General features: G+C 44.4%; 1 protein-coding gene across 1 annotated transcript in view; it reads right to left on the bottom strand.

Annotated features, from left to right (window-relative positions):
* Nucleotides 1–14,764, bottom strand: part of TNR (tenascin R) — a 213,709-nt gene that overhangs the window by 57,233 nt on the left and 141,712 nt on the right. The window contains 5 exon segments of the mRNA XM_033151259.1: nt 1,132–1,317; nt 5,605–5,874; nt 10,860–11,010; nt 12,405–12,520; nt 13,676–13,939. Of these exon segments, the coding sequence (XP_033007150.1) occupies nt 1,132–1,317; nt 5,605–5,874; nt 10,860–11,010; nt 12,405–12,520; nt 13,676–13,939 (987 nt within the window).

Genomic DNA, 14,764 nt, shown 5'->3' on the forward strand with positions numbered 1-14,764 from the left:
GAGACTGTAATGTGTGGAACAGCACTAAAGGTGAGTTCGTCACCCAGTGGCTGTAGCATCATCATAACAACTTGGAAGTTTGGAAGAGATCAAATGCCACGGACAGAGGACCTTCCTGCAACCACATCACTTGAAGCTCAATACTGTTTCATGCTCTTTGCTTCCTAGAGATATATAATGTTCCAGAGGCAGGGCTTTTCAGAGCAGGTTTGTCTGTGAATAGTGGATACTTTGGGGTACTTTGTGATATTTATTTTAAAACATACAAGGAAAGCAAGGGAGTGTGGACAAGCAGAGAGACACTGTGCTAGTCTTTCAAACAGAATGTCCTTGGAGGCCCCCTTTCCCCAGCTGACTTTGTGCCAGGCAGCTGCAAAAATTCAGACTTCTGCTTCCTTTGGCGGCCAAATGCCAAAATGCCAAACTGTTTCCCTTCAGTCTCTGCCCACAGCAGGTGGTGTGTGTGTGTCCCATCACTAGTAGCCACTCACCATCAAAAGCCATCAATGGTCATTTAAGGACAGCCTCAGGATCCATTAAAAAAACAGTTTGACCTACAGGTGAAACTCGAAAAATTAGAATATCATGGAAAAGTCCATTTATGTAAGCAATTGTTTTCATTAGCTAATGGAGTTTAATATATGAGATAGATTCAAGACATGCAAAGAGAGATATGTCAAGCCTTTGTTGGTTATAATTGTGATGATTATGGCGTACAGCTGATGAAAACCCCAAAGTTGAAATTGTTAATTTGGGGTTCTCATCAGCTGTACGCCATAATCATCACAATTATAACAAATAAAGGCTTGACATATCTCGCTTTGCATGTCATGAGTCTATCTCATATATTAGTTTCACCTTTTAAGTTGAATTACTGGAAGAAATGAACCTTTCCACGATATTCTAATTTTTCGAGTTTCACCTGTGTTGACTGTACAAAAACCTAAAGTAAAATTAACCTCACTTTGCATGTTCATTACAACACTCACAAAATGTTTACATTTTTAAGAAAAAATAGTGCTTTTAAAAAGAATCATACAGACATACTCAAAATCAATTATAACATTTTCCTGCTTGTAAATTCTGCGAGGAAAAATAAAAACCACCCATGCCATTGATGAGGAAGGTTACCTGTGAGGGTGGCCCGGGTTGTGGCACTTGCACTTCGTGGCACCAGAAGCTCATGGTACTGCTCTCCGGCCAGAGTGCTATAGATGACCTTGAAATTCTCCACCTCTGCCTCGCTGTTGTCCCACTCAAGTTCCAGGCTGTCATATGTCCGGGAGAGCACACGCAAGTTCTTGGGAGCATCAATTTCTGCGTTTGAAAAGGAAATAGTCAGTGACTTGCTTTACTCTTGCTCCTACAGCTACAGTCTTTGTACTCTCCTAAACTGTAAGGCCTTTGCATAAGAAAGTCATTTTCAAAAGTGTAACCTTGCTGTTTCTTTAAGAAATCTGGCTGAAGAACTTGGAGTTTCCCACCCCCCCCCAACACAATACAAGTTAAATTATTTTGATTTCCTGCTATCTCATTCTTCTGCATAAATCCACTCTGAGAATTCGAGCCAATAACTCTTGTACAGAGCCAAGGAACTTGCTCATTAACTAATACTAATGATAACCCCTTATCATTCATGTAATGCATTAAAGTATGCAAAGCACTTCATGGTCTTTATCTAATTATAATTTGGAGAACATTGTTCAGTGAGACATCTAGTTCATAATATAAATATAATGTGTAGGTCTGAGATGATAGCAAATCTGCCTCATTCACTAATAAGCTATTTGGATGGTTAATGGCTTTGAAAGGAAATCAAATGAGGGAAAGCCAAGTGATCAGATTTAAAGTTGAAGCACATCGGAAGAAACAGATTCAAAACTCTCAGCAATATTTTTAAATAAACTTTCATATGAAGCTGCCTTATAATGAGGCAGTTCAATCCAGGCCAGGCCTGTCGACTGTACCTGGAAGTCGTTCTCTGCAGCCTCAGGCAAAGAAATATTTCATGGCCCTGCTTTTTGAAATCCTTTCAAATTTAGGAACGGAGCCTGGGTAGTCCACGCGCAAAGTCCACTAAAGTCCTTCTTATAGGCTATCCATAGGCATCTAGTTGTCCACTGTGAGAACAGGATGCTGGACTGGGACTCTTACCAGGGCCACAGCCACTCCCCTAAAGGCACCCGAGGAATATGAACGAAGCTGTCCTGTGTTGAGTCAGCCCTTTGCTTCCTCCAGCTCAGTTCAGTCCACTGTGACTGGCAATGGCCTTCTGAGTTCCTCAGACATCTTTTCTAGCTTAGTTACCCAACAATCTTTTAAAACAGAGATGCTAAGCACAGACCCTTAACACTAAGCTATGTTCCCAATCACGACATGAACTGTGGGTTTGAGGCGACAAAAGATTTCATATGGAAATATGCACTCTGTAAGCAAACTACAGCCTTCCAGAGAGTTCATATTTTGAATCCCAAGTGCTGCGCTCATTTTTTCAGTTTGTTTGCATTTTCACCGCAGAACCAACTGGAGGTCACTGATTGGAATCTTGGCAGATGACAATTGGGGGGCGTGCAGAAGAAGAAGAAGAAGAGTTTGGATTTGGTATCCCGCTTTTCACTACCCGAAGGAGTCTCAAAGCGGCTAACATTCCCCTTTCCCTTCCTCCCCCACAACAAACACTCTGTGAGGTGAGTGGGGCTGAGAGACTTCAGAGAAGTGTGACTAGCCCAAGGTCACCCAGCAGCTGCATGTGGAGGAGCCGAGACGTGAACCCGGTTCCCCAGATTACGAGTATACCACTCTTAACCACTACAGCACACTGCAAGCAAAATAGCACTACGTAGTGTTTTGTGTGAGTGGAACAATGTCTGTTGTGCACCCACATCCTTCCCCTGCAAGACTGTTCTGTGTCCCCGCCCCCCAGCCATCTGGAGCTGATGTGGGGAAGATACAGGGCTGCATTGTTTTTTTGGGGGGGGGGGTGTTAGGGGTGGAGAGGGAAATGTCAATTGCCTATCCTAAGCTGGATACAACTTTTTATCTTCTGTGCCTCCTTTCGTGCCTGCGTTTGATTTAGGGTGGCCAGGTGCCAATGAGGAGAGGGCTGCTGCACATTTCATAGTTGTGTACAGGTATGGATTTCAGCAGGTGTAACGCGTCATGCAAGTTACAGCTGCTGAAAGCCCTTCATGTGTACAATAATGAAAGGTGCAGGTAGTCTGATCTTCCTTGGCATCTGGTCACCCATTTGGTCCCTTCTTTTTTCAGTCAGCACCAAAGCTCGTGTATGGAAGATTGTTCTGCCAGAGATCCTAGGAGGCATTCAAAATGTGCAAGTGAAACGGGAGATCTTAGGTTCTCCCAGCTTCTAATTTTGCCAGTCTTAAATTCATTTTTCCTCATGTCGACACCAGTTTGTAATTTCTTTTCCTTTAAAAAGGCTTTCAGAAACTCACCAGCATATTAGTGTGACTTTCTCCTAATATACACATTTTTGCAAAGCAATTCCCCCTGATATAGTGGACATTTGTATGTTATGTTCACTAATGTATGCATTTCATGCACACTTTAACTGCACAGCTGCATTTTTGTACACATTATTTGGCACTGCAAAATTCAAAGAGGTGCAAATTTTGAGCAATGGCAACATTTCACAAAGTGCAAATCAGGTCGGTTTGTCTTTAAATGTGAACTGAATTCTTGCCTCCATTACTAATCCAAACTAAAGCTATATTCTTATATTCACTTACCTGACTGAACTTCCAAATAGACAAGCATATGATTTTCTGTAAGGTGCACTTGCAGGTGAAACTCGAAAAATTAGAGTATCGTGCAAAAGTCCATTTATGTAAGCAATTGTTTTCATTAGCTACTGGAGTTTAATATATGAGATAGACTTATGACACGCAAAGCGAGATATGTCAAGCCTTTGTTGGTTATAATTGTGATGATTATGGTGTACAGCTGATGAAAACCCCAAAGTTGAGATTGTTAATTTGGGGTTCGCATCAGCCGTACGCCATAATCATCACATTTATAACAAATAAAGGCTTGACATATCTCGCTTTGCATGTCATGAGTCTATCTCATCTATTAGTTTCACCTTTTAAGTTGAATTACTGAAAGAAACGAACCTTTCCACGATATTCTAATTTTTCGAGTTTCACCTGTATTTCCCATTCAAAGTAATGGGGCTAACACAGAGTTTGTGTCCAATGCCTTCCAAGTTAAAGCTTTCCTCTGGTTCAGTTATCACACTGCCTTTTGTGCATCTTTGAGGTCTCCTTCCCTGACATTCCCACAAGTGTGGTGGCGAATTGGTGGTACTGAAGGCAAATTGTGAACACCCTGTGTAGTGTTGAAACAGGAGCGACAGATTTATAACGCCACAGTTTTGCTGCCTCGGTTGCCTTTTTGATTATGACACAAAAGTTAGAGAACAAAAGACTCAGCGAATCAATTAAGTGCACATCCCCCTTACACTTAAGTGCAGTCAGCAAGGTCTCTTCATACGGATAACAGCATCTTTATGACAGGCAATATCTAAGCCATAAAACAGTTCCAAAATCTACTTTCCACCTCCTCTTTTACGGTACCGTCATTTAAAGCAGTTCACTCTCTATAGGCTTTGAGTTATTTAATTTTTCCTAAGTACTCCTGCATAGTGACAGCAGATGCACTTTACATTCTGCAAGTGCCTGTATCACTTTCCCATCCCCAATCTAAAGCTGCCTAAAGCAGAAGGATGGAGAACTCCATTAGCCCAGCGGCATCTGCCCTGCCTGCGTCTCCTTAAGAACAGCATCTCCCCAGCATGGATGACCTTTTACATTACAAACTGATTTTCTTACCGATGCTGTTGTTGGAGTAATGACTAGCGAGCGATTCTTTGAAAACAGGGCGAGGCAGAATGAAAGCATAATGCAATGAAACCTCATGCCTGCCATTGCCAGGACGTACGAGAATCTCCTTTATACCACAGGTTCATTTAGCCCCATTGGCAGAAGCTCTCTAGGATCTCAGGCAGATGCATCTCCCCCAGCTAATATCAGAGCCCCGTGCAGATGCTGGAGGCTGAAACCACAAGCTTCTGAATGCGAAGCAGATCCGCTGCCACTAAACTACAGACTCTTCTATAGGTTGGGCACCTTCATGTTGTGGAGAAGGGAAAAGGTGATAACATATGAATGCATCTTTAGCTGCGGGTGAGTAAGGTAAAGGGACCCCTGACCATTAGGTCCAGTTGTGTCCGACTCTGGGGTTGCGGCGCTCATCTTGCTCTATAGGCCAAGGGAGCCGGTGTTTGTCTGCAGACAGCTTCCGGGTCTTGTGGCCACCATGACAAAGCCGCTTTCTGGCGAACCAGAGCAGCGCACGGAAACGACGCTTACCTTCCCGCCGGAGCGGTCCCTATTTATCTACTTGCACTTTGACGTGCTTTCGAACTGCTAGGTGGGCAGGAGGTGGGACCGAACAACGGGAGCTCACCCCGTTGCAGGGATTCGAACCGCCGACCTTCTGATCGGCAAGCTCTAGACTCTGTGGTTTAACCCACAGCACCACCTGAGTCCCTTATCTGCTAATGCTTGTTTGTCTTTGGCATACCTGTGACAAAGAGGGTGACTGCGGCGTCGCTCTCATTGGTCCCACGGACAGCAGCGATGGAGACTTCGTACCGTGAGCCAGGGCGCAGGGCCTGCATGGAGTACTGGCTGAGGGGGGGTTGTAGTCGGAAGGTGGTCCTTCCCCCTTCTCCATTCTCGAGGCCATACTTCAGCAGAATGTAGTCAACTTTAGCCCGGGGTGGAGTCCATTCAACAAATGCCACTGTGTCTGAGACATCTCTCACCAATATCTGGGTTGGTCCATCAATTACTAGACACAGTTGGTGCATTAAAAAAAAATTGGAAGAAAGAGACACATTATACAAGAGGAATAGACAGAGAAGAAAGACTTTAATGGATTTTTGCTCTAAGAATCTATACTGAGGACGTGTGCGATTTCTGCTTCTCCGTCCATCCTCTTGGATATGCATGCAAGCTGTAAGCAGGTAGCATTGCTTTTAGGAAGGACAAGAACAAAAAATATATGCGTGGAGATATGCGTCAGAGTTGCAGATGCTACCTAGTTATACTCTGTTGCTTACGATGGCATGTCCATCACACGAGGATCCCCTAAGGGTCATTTAATCCTCAACTGGCATGCACATTCATTATTATTGATATAAATTTATTAATACTCCACTTTCCCCCCGGAAGGTGCTCAGGGCAGCTTAAAGATAAAAACAATAACAGCTAAAGACATAGATAAATAATAATTTAAAAACAATTAAGCATTGATTGAATGAAAACTTTCTTTCTCTCTCTATATGCACATTTTTAAAAATCTACTTTTTATGCACAAGAGTTTCTGCACCCAGCCACCACTTCCATCCGTACCATGCGGAAGAATGTGTGCAATTAATTCCACCTCCTCACCCACATCCAACAATGAATGGAAAGTAAATCAGCTCAAATTGGGCATGAGGGGAGATGGGGTTAATTGTCCGCATCAGCAGGGCTGCAGTACTTGGGTTGGGAACTGAAGCTGCACCAAGCATTTGCTAGTTTGCACTAGTGTAAGACAAAACTATGCTGCAGCTAAAACAGGAGGGAAATGCTTGTTAATCACTTGTGTACCAAAGCTTCATTACCCTGCTGTTCTCGCTGTGCATCTAATCTCAGACTTATTTCTTGCCTGTGGATTTGAGGACTATTATTCCAGTTTCTATTCCACAGGTTTCAGTTTTCTCCCTTTGTGCTGGTGAAAGCCTAAACCGTGTTCTGCAAGAGGCACATTGGCCTCGTAAAGCACGGTTTGGTAGTGGCAAGTTATTTATTTGTTTTATCACATACGTTCAACTCAATGGGGCTGACTACGGAATCAACAAGTATAGGACGATCGCACTGTAAATTGATATTCCTAATAAAAATGAGGAAGAGGAAGTAGTAGGAGACAGATGTGCCAACATTTGGTTTGGTTCACTCAGACACATGCCATATTTCACCTCTCTTGGTTATTATTCAGCGCTTGGTAAATCTCAGCCAAGTGTTTGAACAGCTTCCACTGAAAAACATTGTGTCTGACGTTAGATTATTGAAAGTTCTCTTTGTGGTGTTTGATCTGAAACTGTTCATTCACCTGTGTAAGTCAGTGGGATCAAAGGGTGATAAATATGCCTATTTGAACCCCAGTATAATTTATTTTCATGATAGCCCATCATAGCAGAGGCCAACCTACTACCCTTGTAGCTACATTTTTAATTTCCCACTTTGTAATTTCCCCATCATTAAGAAACTTCATTAAGAAGTTTATTTAAATAATACGATTTGCAAGGCAAGGAAGGCAAGGAAATTTGAGCAAGACAAGGGCTTCTAGCTGCCATTTGCATTTTTAAAAGCGTGCACATTTTCAGGGCCAAGGTGTCTCGTTTGGCCTGAGGCAAAACCACCTTTCCCACGCCACATCTACAGATTCACCTATGCCATGTAACCCAAACAACAGCAGGGGGAGCAGAGCCATAGCCATATCCAAATGACCTGAGCAAGAGAGCAAAGTCAAATAAGTTTGCATGTCTATTGGATAATTATTTATGTTTGTTCTTAAATTGTGGCAATGTGGAAGCCCAGTCTAACAGACCCTTGCCTGGAAGAAAACGACAATCACCCCATAGCTATGAACTTTTAGGTAAATGTGAGGATCCTAAAATGTAACATATCTGGCATGTATAGAAGTCAGCTTTCTAGGGAAAACAGATGACAAAAGGTGGCCAAAGGTGCGGAATAGGGAGGAAAGCCAGAATGGGACATTTGAGGAGAGAAAGAAGGGGATAATTCACATAGAATTCAAGTAGATATATGTATATAGACATAAAGTCAGGTTAAAGGCTTATTTATTGACTCTGGGTGAAGCTGAGGCAAGCAGCACCAACTGTTTGTTAGATATATATATACCACAAATGATACTTTCCAAATGCGTGCTGACAGAAATTAATTTTTAAAAAACACAGAGCCAAGACTATCAGTGTTCAAGGGAGGCTGTCTACTGCTTCTCTGCAAGATTTGCTGCTCTGACTGTGTCTCCTTCAAATCAGTCTCCAGTAAAGGTAAAGGGTAAAGGGACCCCTGACCATTAGGTCCAGTCGTGTCTGACTCTGGGGTTGCGGCGCTCATCTCGCTCTATAGGCCAAGGGAGCCGGTGTTTGTCCATAGACAGTTTCCGGGTCATGTGGCCAGCATGACAAAGCCGCTTCTGGGGAACCAGAGCAGCGCACGGAAACGCCGTTTACTTTCCCGCCGGAGCGGTCCCTATTTATCTACTTGCACTTTGACGTGCTTTCGAACTGCTAGGTGGGCAGGAGCTGGGACCGAGCAGCGGGAGCTCACCCCGTCTCTAGTAGGGGGAGGTAATTTTGCTGCTTTGGGGGCATCCATTGATAATTCAATAACTCTTGGCAAAGCGTTTCCCACCCTAAGAAGAGGACAATGCCCACAGCTTCTCTGGATGAATTATTGACTCCTTCCAGGCAGAAAAGTGACTCATGCAGAAAGTCAGCGGGTGGCTGAGGTCTAACGGTGGGAAATTTTTACAAAATCTAACAGGAGGCATTTTCCTGTTTAAACATGAAGTGTGCCTCCATGTTTTAATTTCGAAACAAGGTGTCATTCAGAACATTTGCAAAATGCACCCATAGATGAACAAACATCAAAAGTTCCAGTTACAGGTAGGTAGCTGTGTTGGTCTACCATAGTCAAAAAAAAAATAAAAATCCTTCCAGTAGCACCTTAGAGACCAACTAAGTTTGTTCTTGGTATGAGTTTTCGTGTATCTGAAGAAGTGTGCATGCACACGAAAGCTCATACCAAGAACAAACTTAGTTGGTCTCTAAGGTGCTTCTGGAAGGAATTTTGTATATATTTTTTTATTTTGTTTAAACATCTAAAGCAGTGTTTTTCAACCACTGTTCCGCGGCACACTAGTGTGCCGCGAGATGTTGCCTGGTGTGCCGTGGGAAAAAATTGTTTATTTGATTCCTATTCAAGAGAATTACTTTATATATAGTCAATATAGGCACAGAGTTAATTTTTTTAACATTTTCTAATGGTGGTGTGCCTCATGATTTTTTTCATGAAACAAGTGTGCCTTTGCCCAAAAAAGGTTGAAAAACACTGATCTAAAGAGCACTTTAAAAGGGGCAGTTGCTTCACATGGCCTGTAGGTGCCACTTGTAAACCACATCCTGCAAGCAATTCTCAAACATACAACATCTGTAAAGGAAAAGAGAAAGAAAGAGAAGGAATGTCTGCATATTCCTGCTAACATAATGACAGGGTGACTATGATCTGCATCAGAATTGCTGATTGTTGTTCAGCAGATTCTCTTTTGTTTGAGCGAAAGGGCTGCTTGTACCAACGTGATACTTGGCACATATTTCCTACTCCTCACTCCAAGGACCATTAATTGCTTTAGAATTATCAACCATCTTGGCACATCCCTCTCTCTGAGAACTTTGCAAGAGCTGTTTATGCGTTCTCCCCCCCCCCCCCCGCCTTAAAGATGGTTTTTGGTGAATGGAGCCATTTCACACAATTACCAGGAGCCGGCTGAATGAGATCCAATTTGCTGCAGCTTCAAAGCTAGAAACAAACAGGAGTTAGAATTTTTGTTGTTTAGTCGTGTCCGACTCTTCGTTACCCCATGGACCAGAGCACGCCAGGCACTCCTGTCTTCCACTGCCTCCCGCAGTTTGGTCAGGCTCATGTTGGTAGCTTCGAGAACACTGTCCAACCATCTCATCCTCTGTCGTCCCCTTCTCCTTGTGCCCTCCATCTTTCCCAACATCAGGGTCTTTTCCAGGGAGTCTTCTCTTCTCATGAGGTGGCCAAAGCTTCAGGATCTGTCCTTCCAGTGAGCACTCAGGGCTGATTTCCTTAAGAATGGATAGGTTTGATCTTCTTGCAGTCAATGGGACTCTCAAGAGTCTCCTCCAGCACCATAATTCATAAACATCAATTCTTTGGCAATCAGCCTTCTTTATGGTCCAGCTCTCACTTCCATACACCACTACTAGGAAAACCATAGCTTTAACTATACGGACCTTTGTTGGCAAGTTGTCTCTGGTTTTTAAGACGCTGTCTAGGTTTGTCATTGCTTTTCTCCCAAGAAGCAGGCATCATCTAATTTCGTGACTGCAGTCGCAATCTGCAGTGATCATGGAGCCCAAGAAAGTAAAATCTCTCACTGCCTCCATTTCTTCCCCTTCTATTTGCCAGGAGATGATGGGACCAGTGGTCATGATCTTAGTTTTTTTGATGTTGAGCTTCAGGCCATATTTTGCGCTCTCCTCTTTCACCCTCATTAAGAGGTTCTTTAATTCCTCCTCACTTTCTGCCATCAAGGTTGTGTCATCAGCATATCTGAGGCTGTTGATATTTCTTCCGGCAATCTTAATTCCGGCTTGGGATTTATCCAGTCCAGCCTTTCGCATGATGAATTCTGCATAATGCTAACTACCAATTCATCTGTTGCCCACAGAATGAGCCCTGTGAGATCAGATCAAAAGTTTAGCTCTAGTCTCCAGTTTCCTCTTTTCAGCCATGGTCAGGCAGAGAAGCTTCTGGGAATCGCACCAGCAGAACAACATGAAGGCAGAAGCTCTCCTGTTGTGGGTACCAGGAATTCAGAGGGAGTCTGCCTCACAATATGTGGGTTCCATTTAGGTGCAATTGCATATAAGCCTCAGTACAATCTTCAGTCCTACCTGGAAAAAAATTTGCTGTTAACCCTCAAACTGGCACAGAACTTCAGGGTGGGCTACTCACGGGTTGAGACACTGGCTGAGGCTGGCGGACTGCGGGCTTGTTCCTTGAGGGCGACCACGTTGACTGTGTACTCCTCACCTGGTTTCAGACCCGTCTGATTAAAGGTTGTCACACTGCTAGGGAGCTGTGCAATCACGCCCCCTTCATTGTCCTGGGGAGATTAAACAATCTGGATTGAAGTTTGGAAGAAATGGTGGTATTAGCAAACCAAATTTTAATATGATTCCCTTTATATGGGAAGATTGCTTTGTTTACACATGTGTTCTGAAGTCCAATAAACCCCAGCATATCCCAACCTTTGATTATTTTTTTCTTAAGATACTTGCTCTGTTAAATAGGAAATCTTAATTTTCAGGGCCAAATTACCTATCATGCCATACTCATGTCAATGCGTCTCTGACTCTTCAATGTTTTTGCAAATAGCAGTCAGTGTGAAGGGCATATACACCGGGGCTTTGACACCTTATTACAAACAAAACAAGGCTTGCCACAATGCATTATACAGGCACAGTTTGATAGAAAATGAATTTCTAAGGAACCTTTTCAATAAACACACACTTAAGGGTCCTGTTCATGTGTTACTCATGTGTAGGGTCCTGCCTTGTGGATGGAGGAACAGGAATGCTCTTTTCTGCAGCAACCCAGCATTGCACTCTGCCACTTGCAGTGTAATTCCAGCAGGTTGAACACACAGGTTCAGGTACCCTGGTGAGTTCCTGCTTGGAACCTCCTGGGGTGCCCAAACTCTGCAGAAAGCAGGACTGAATTCCCCAGGTATCAGCTGATGTGGATGGACAATAACCCCACCCTGCATCCCCATGGGCCAACTTTGATAGGTGTGCAGGACAACCCACATGCCAAGCACTCGGCATCATTATGACACCAGATGATTGACAGGTGGGGGACCCACTCACTTGATAAAAGGTGGCCTGCGGGGGTGGGGGAGATTAGATCTGGCCCATCAGGCCAAACAGATTCCCCTTGCCTGGGATGTAACATGTTTGCCTTAAAAACTGATCACTCCCTATTCAACTAACATGGAAGAAGTGTAATGGCATGAAACAGTCCTAACTACTGAGATCTACATACCCTTCCTTTAGAAATGTATTATGAGTGGGGAAGTGGAATAATTCAGGAGCTCACTATTTGTACTAGTAATGCAACATCCACATTGGCCCTCGCAGTATTAGACCCTTAGAGATGGAGATGACCAATGTAATTTGCCCCTGGCAGGAAAGGAGAACCAGGAACTCACCAAAGCTCCACCATATATGAAGCCAATGGCATCTGGACCACATTGTGCCACAAACAGATGGCAGCCAGCTTTTAACACTGCTGTGTCCTCCTCCTGCTTGCTGTCCTCTGGTGGATCTGAAGGGACACTGGCATCAACCAATTCAGCCTCCCTCCTGCCCCTTGCTCCCTTCCCACAAAAACCCCTCTGACAATCAAGTAACCAAGCTGAAACACGATGGTCTGACTCTCTTGGGCTCCAGCTGGATGGTGCGAATGTGCTCTTGGAAGAAGGACCACTCTGAATGATACCTTGGGGATAAAGCTGATCTCCCAGCCATCAAACAAGAAGGAGAAGGGCTCCCACTGCATCTCGACGGTGGTCTCTGTGATTGTTTTGAACTGCAGCCCTTGTGGAGTGGAGAGTTCTGGAACATAGCGGTGAAGAAAAGGTGGGGGAGAGAGGTTGTGTTAGCTGCACTGTAACCCAGTTTTAATTGTCAACATGTAACCCAAATCTCGACTTTCCATGATCAAAAACACGATGAGTGGGAAAATCAGCTACGATGGAAGTGTGGTTCAGTGGTAGAGCATCTGAATTGCAGGCAGAAGGTCTCAGTTCCTAGCATTCCAGGTAGGCCTGAGGAATATGAAATGGAAGAGTATTGAGAGCCCCTAACAGTACCATGGGGTTGCTTCCAGCTCCCATCAGGCTCTGATCTATTCAACTTTTAAAATTATTTTCTCAGTACACCTAACAGCCTAAACAAACTGTAATGTAATGAAGATTAAAGTTATTCTGCCAATTCTACTAAAATGAGTGTCTGCTCTTAGAGATGGCATGAATGCAGCTTTAGGATGAGCACACAAAAACTTGAGAGGTACAAACTTTGACTGGTGCTGTATGGAGCAACGCAAAGGTATAAATATGCAAGCTTGAACCTACAGCTTGCAGTTCTCAGCTCCTCTTTCTGAGGATGTCAACTGCCTAGCAATAAACTCTTCTTTGTTGGAACTATGCAGCTCACTGCCTGCCTGGGATGTCTGCTAGGCTGTGTGTACTTGAGCGATTTCCCAAAACTTGTCCACCGCACACAGACTTTACTTCTGAACCCAGATCAGTGGGGTGAAGAGAACAAAGGGGGAACACCCAATGCAAAATGCAAGAAGAAAGCGAAACTCCAAGGGGAAATTTTTGCTGATTGTAAGTTGTTTTGCTTTTCTTTTCCTAGATAGGTTGATCCTGAGCGGAGTCTTTCAAAATCATACTATCTGAACCACAAGAACCTATCTTTGAAGCCCACTGAGCAAAACCGCATAGAGCGACTCTCCACATATTGCTGGACTACAGTTCCTATGACCCCCAACTATACTAGCTGGGGCAGATAGGAGTTGTGAGTGCAAGAACATCTGGAGAGCCACAGGTTCCCCTCCCCAACCCAAGAGTGCTGTCAGGATTGCTCTTCTCTCTTCTAAATCAATCAGGAGAACATCTCCCTCCATGAAGAGGGGGCAACATTTAGGCAGCTCCTTCTCCATTTTAAATGGCATGCTTGGCGCCGAAAAAACCATGCAATACTTACGGGTGGCCACCTTGACCCCGGCTGGGGCACTGAGCACATCACTGATGACGGCATAGATGGTGATGTTGTATGTCAAACCTGGCTCCAGCTCCTTGATGGTGACACTGCTCCAGTCCCCAGGCACCCTCTGCTGGAGCTGCAGACCCCCAGGCGTTGCTGGCTGGTAGGAGATCACATATTCAGTCACGGCCATTGGCCCATCCCATTCCAGGTCGATGGACCTGTCGCCAACCACAGCCACTCGCAGGTTCTCAGGTGGAGCAACTGGAGGAAGAGCCAATATATTGACCGTAAGAGGTAAAGTGACCCACAAATCTCTGCAAGGAGCTACATGTCCTTGAGATGTGTTCCCCACTCAGCCTGTGAACTAAGGCAGTTATCTGAAACACACCTACAAAGTGCCTATGGAATTCAATGCAAGTGATTTCCAAGTAAGGTTGTGTAAGTTCGGGTTGCATGGACACTTTCATATGCATCATGATGTAACAAACTGAGATCTCCTCAACCAGCAGCACAACCACACCTTCCTCTCCAGCAAATATACCCCCCCCCCCCGAAGAACAGGTATGGGAGACTGCCAGTTTCAAGCAAATAACTGAGGTGGCCGGAGTTGCTTTACCCTTCCCTCTTCCTGCTGTTTCTCCTCTGAAAATCACCCCCTCCCAAGCTGCCTTTCTCCTCATAGGGAAAAGATCTGGGAAGGAATTTGGTGGGTCACGCAGCAAGGAGGGAAAGCACTGTGCAGCCTCTCCCCTTGCTGCTTTTCAGGTCCCAGTCACAGCAACTGAAAAGAGGTGGTATTTTTTAGTTCAACAACCCTCCCCCCCCCCAGTAACTGAACTGAATTATGGACTGGGTGCACCAGCAGGTGCTCTGTGCACAATCCTTCATCCTGAAGCAGGAGTGAGGGTTGCATGTTCATAGCTTCAACAATTAAGGTGCATTTATGTAAACCAGCTGTTTGATAGTGAGGAGACTAAGGCTGCAATCCTAACTCTATGGAGCCCATTGGACTAAATAGGATTTGCTTAGGAGTAGACAATGGGACGTGGGTGGCACTGTGCGTTAAACCACTGAGCCTAGGGCTTG

This window comes from Lacerta agilis, chromosome 6, assembly GCF_009819535.1.
Source record: "Lacerta agilis isolate rLacAgi1 chromosome 6, rLacAgi1.pri, whole genome shotgun sequence".
Classification (NCBI taxonomy): Eukaryota; Metazoa; Chordata; class Lepidosauria; order Squamata; family Lacertidae; genus Lacerta; species Lacerta agilis.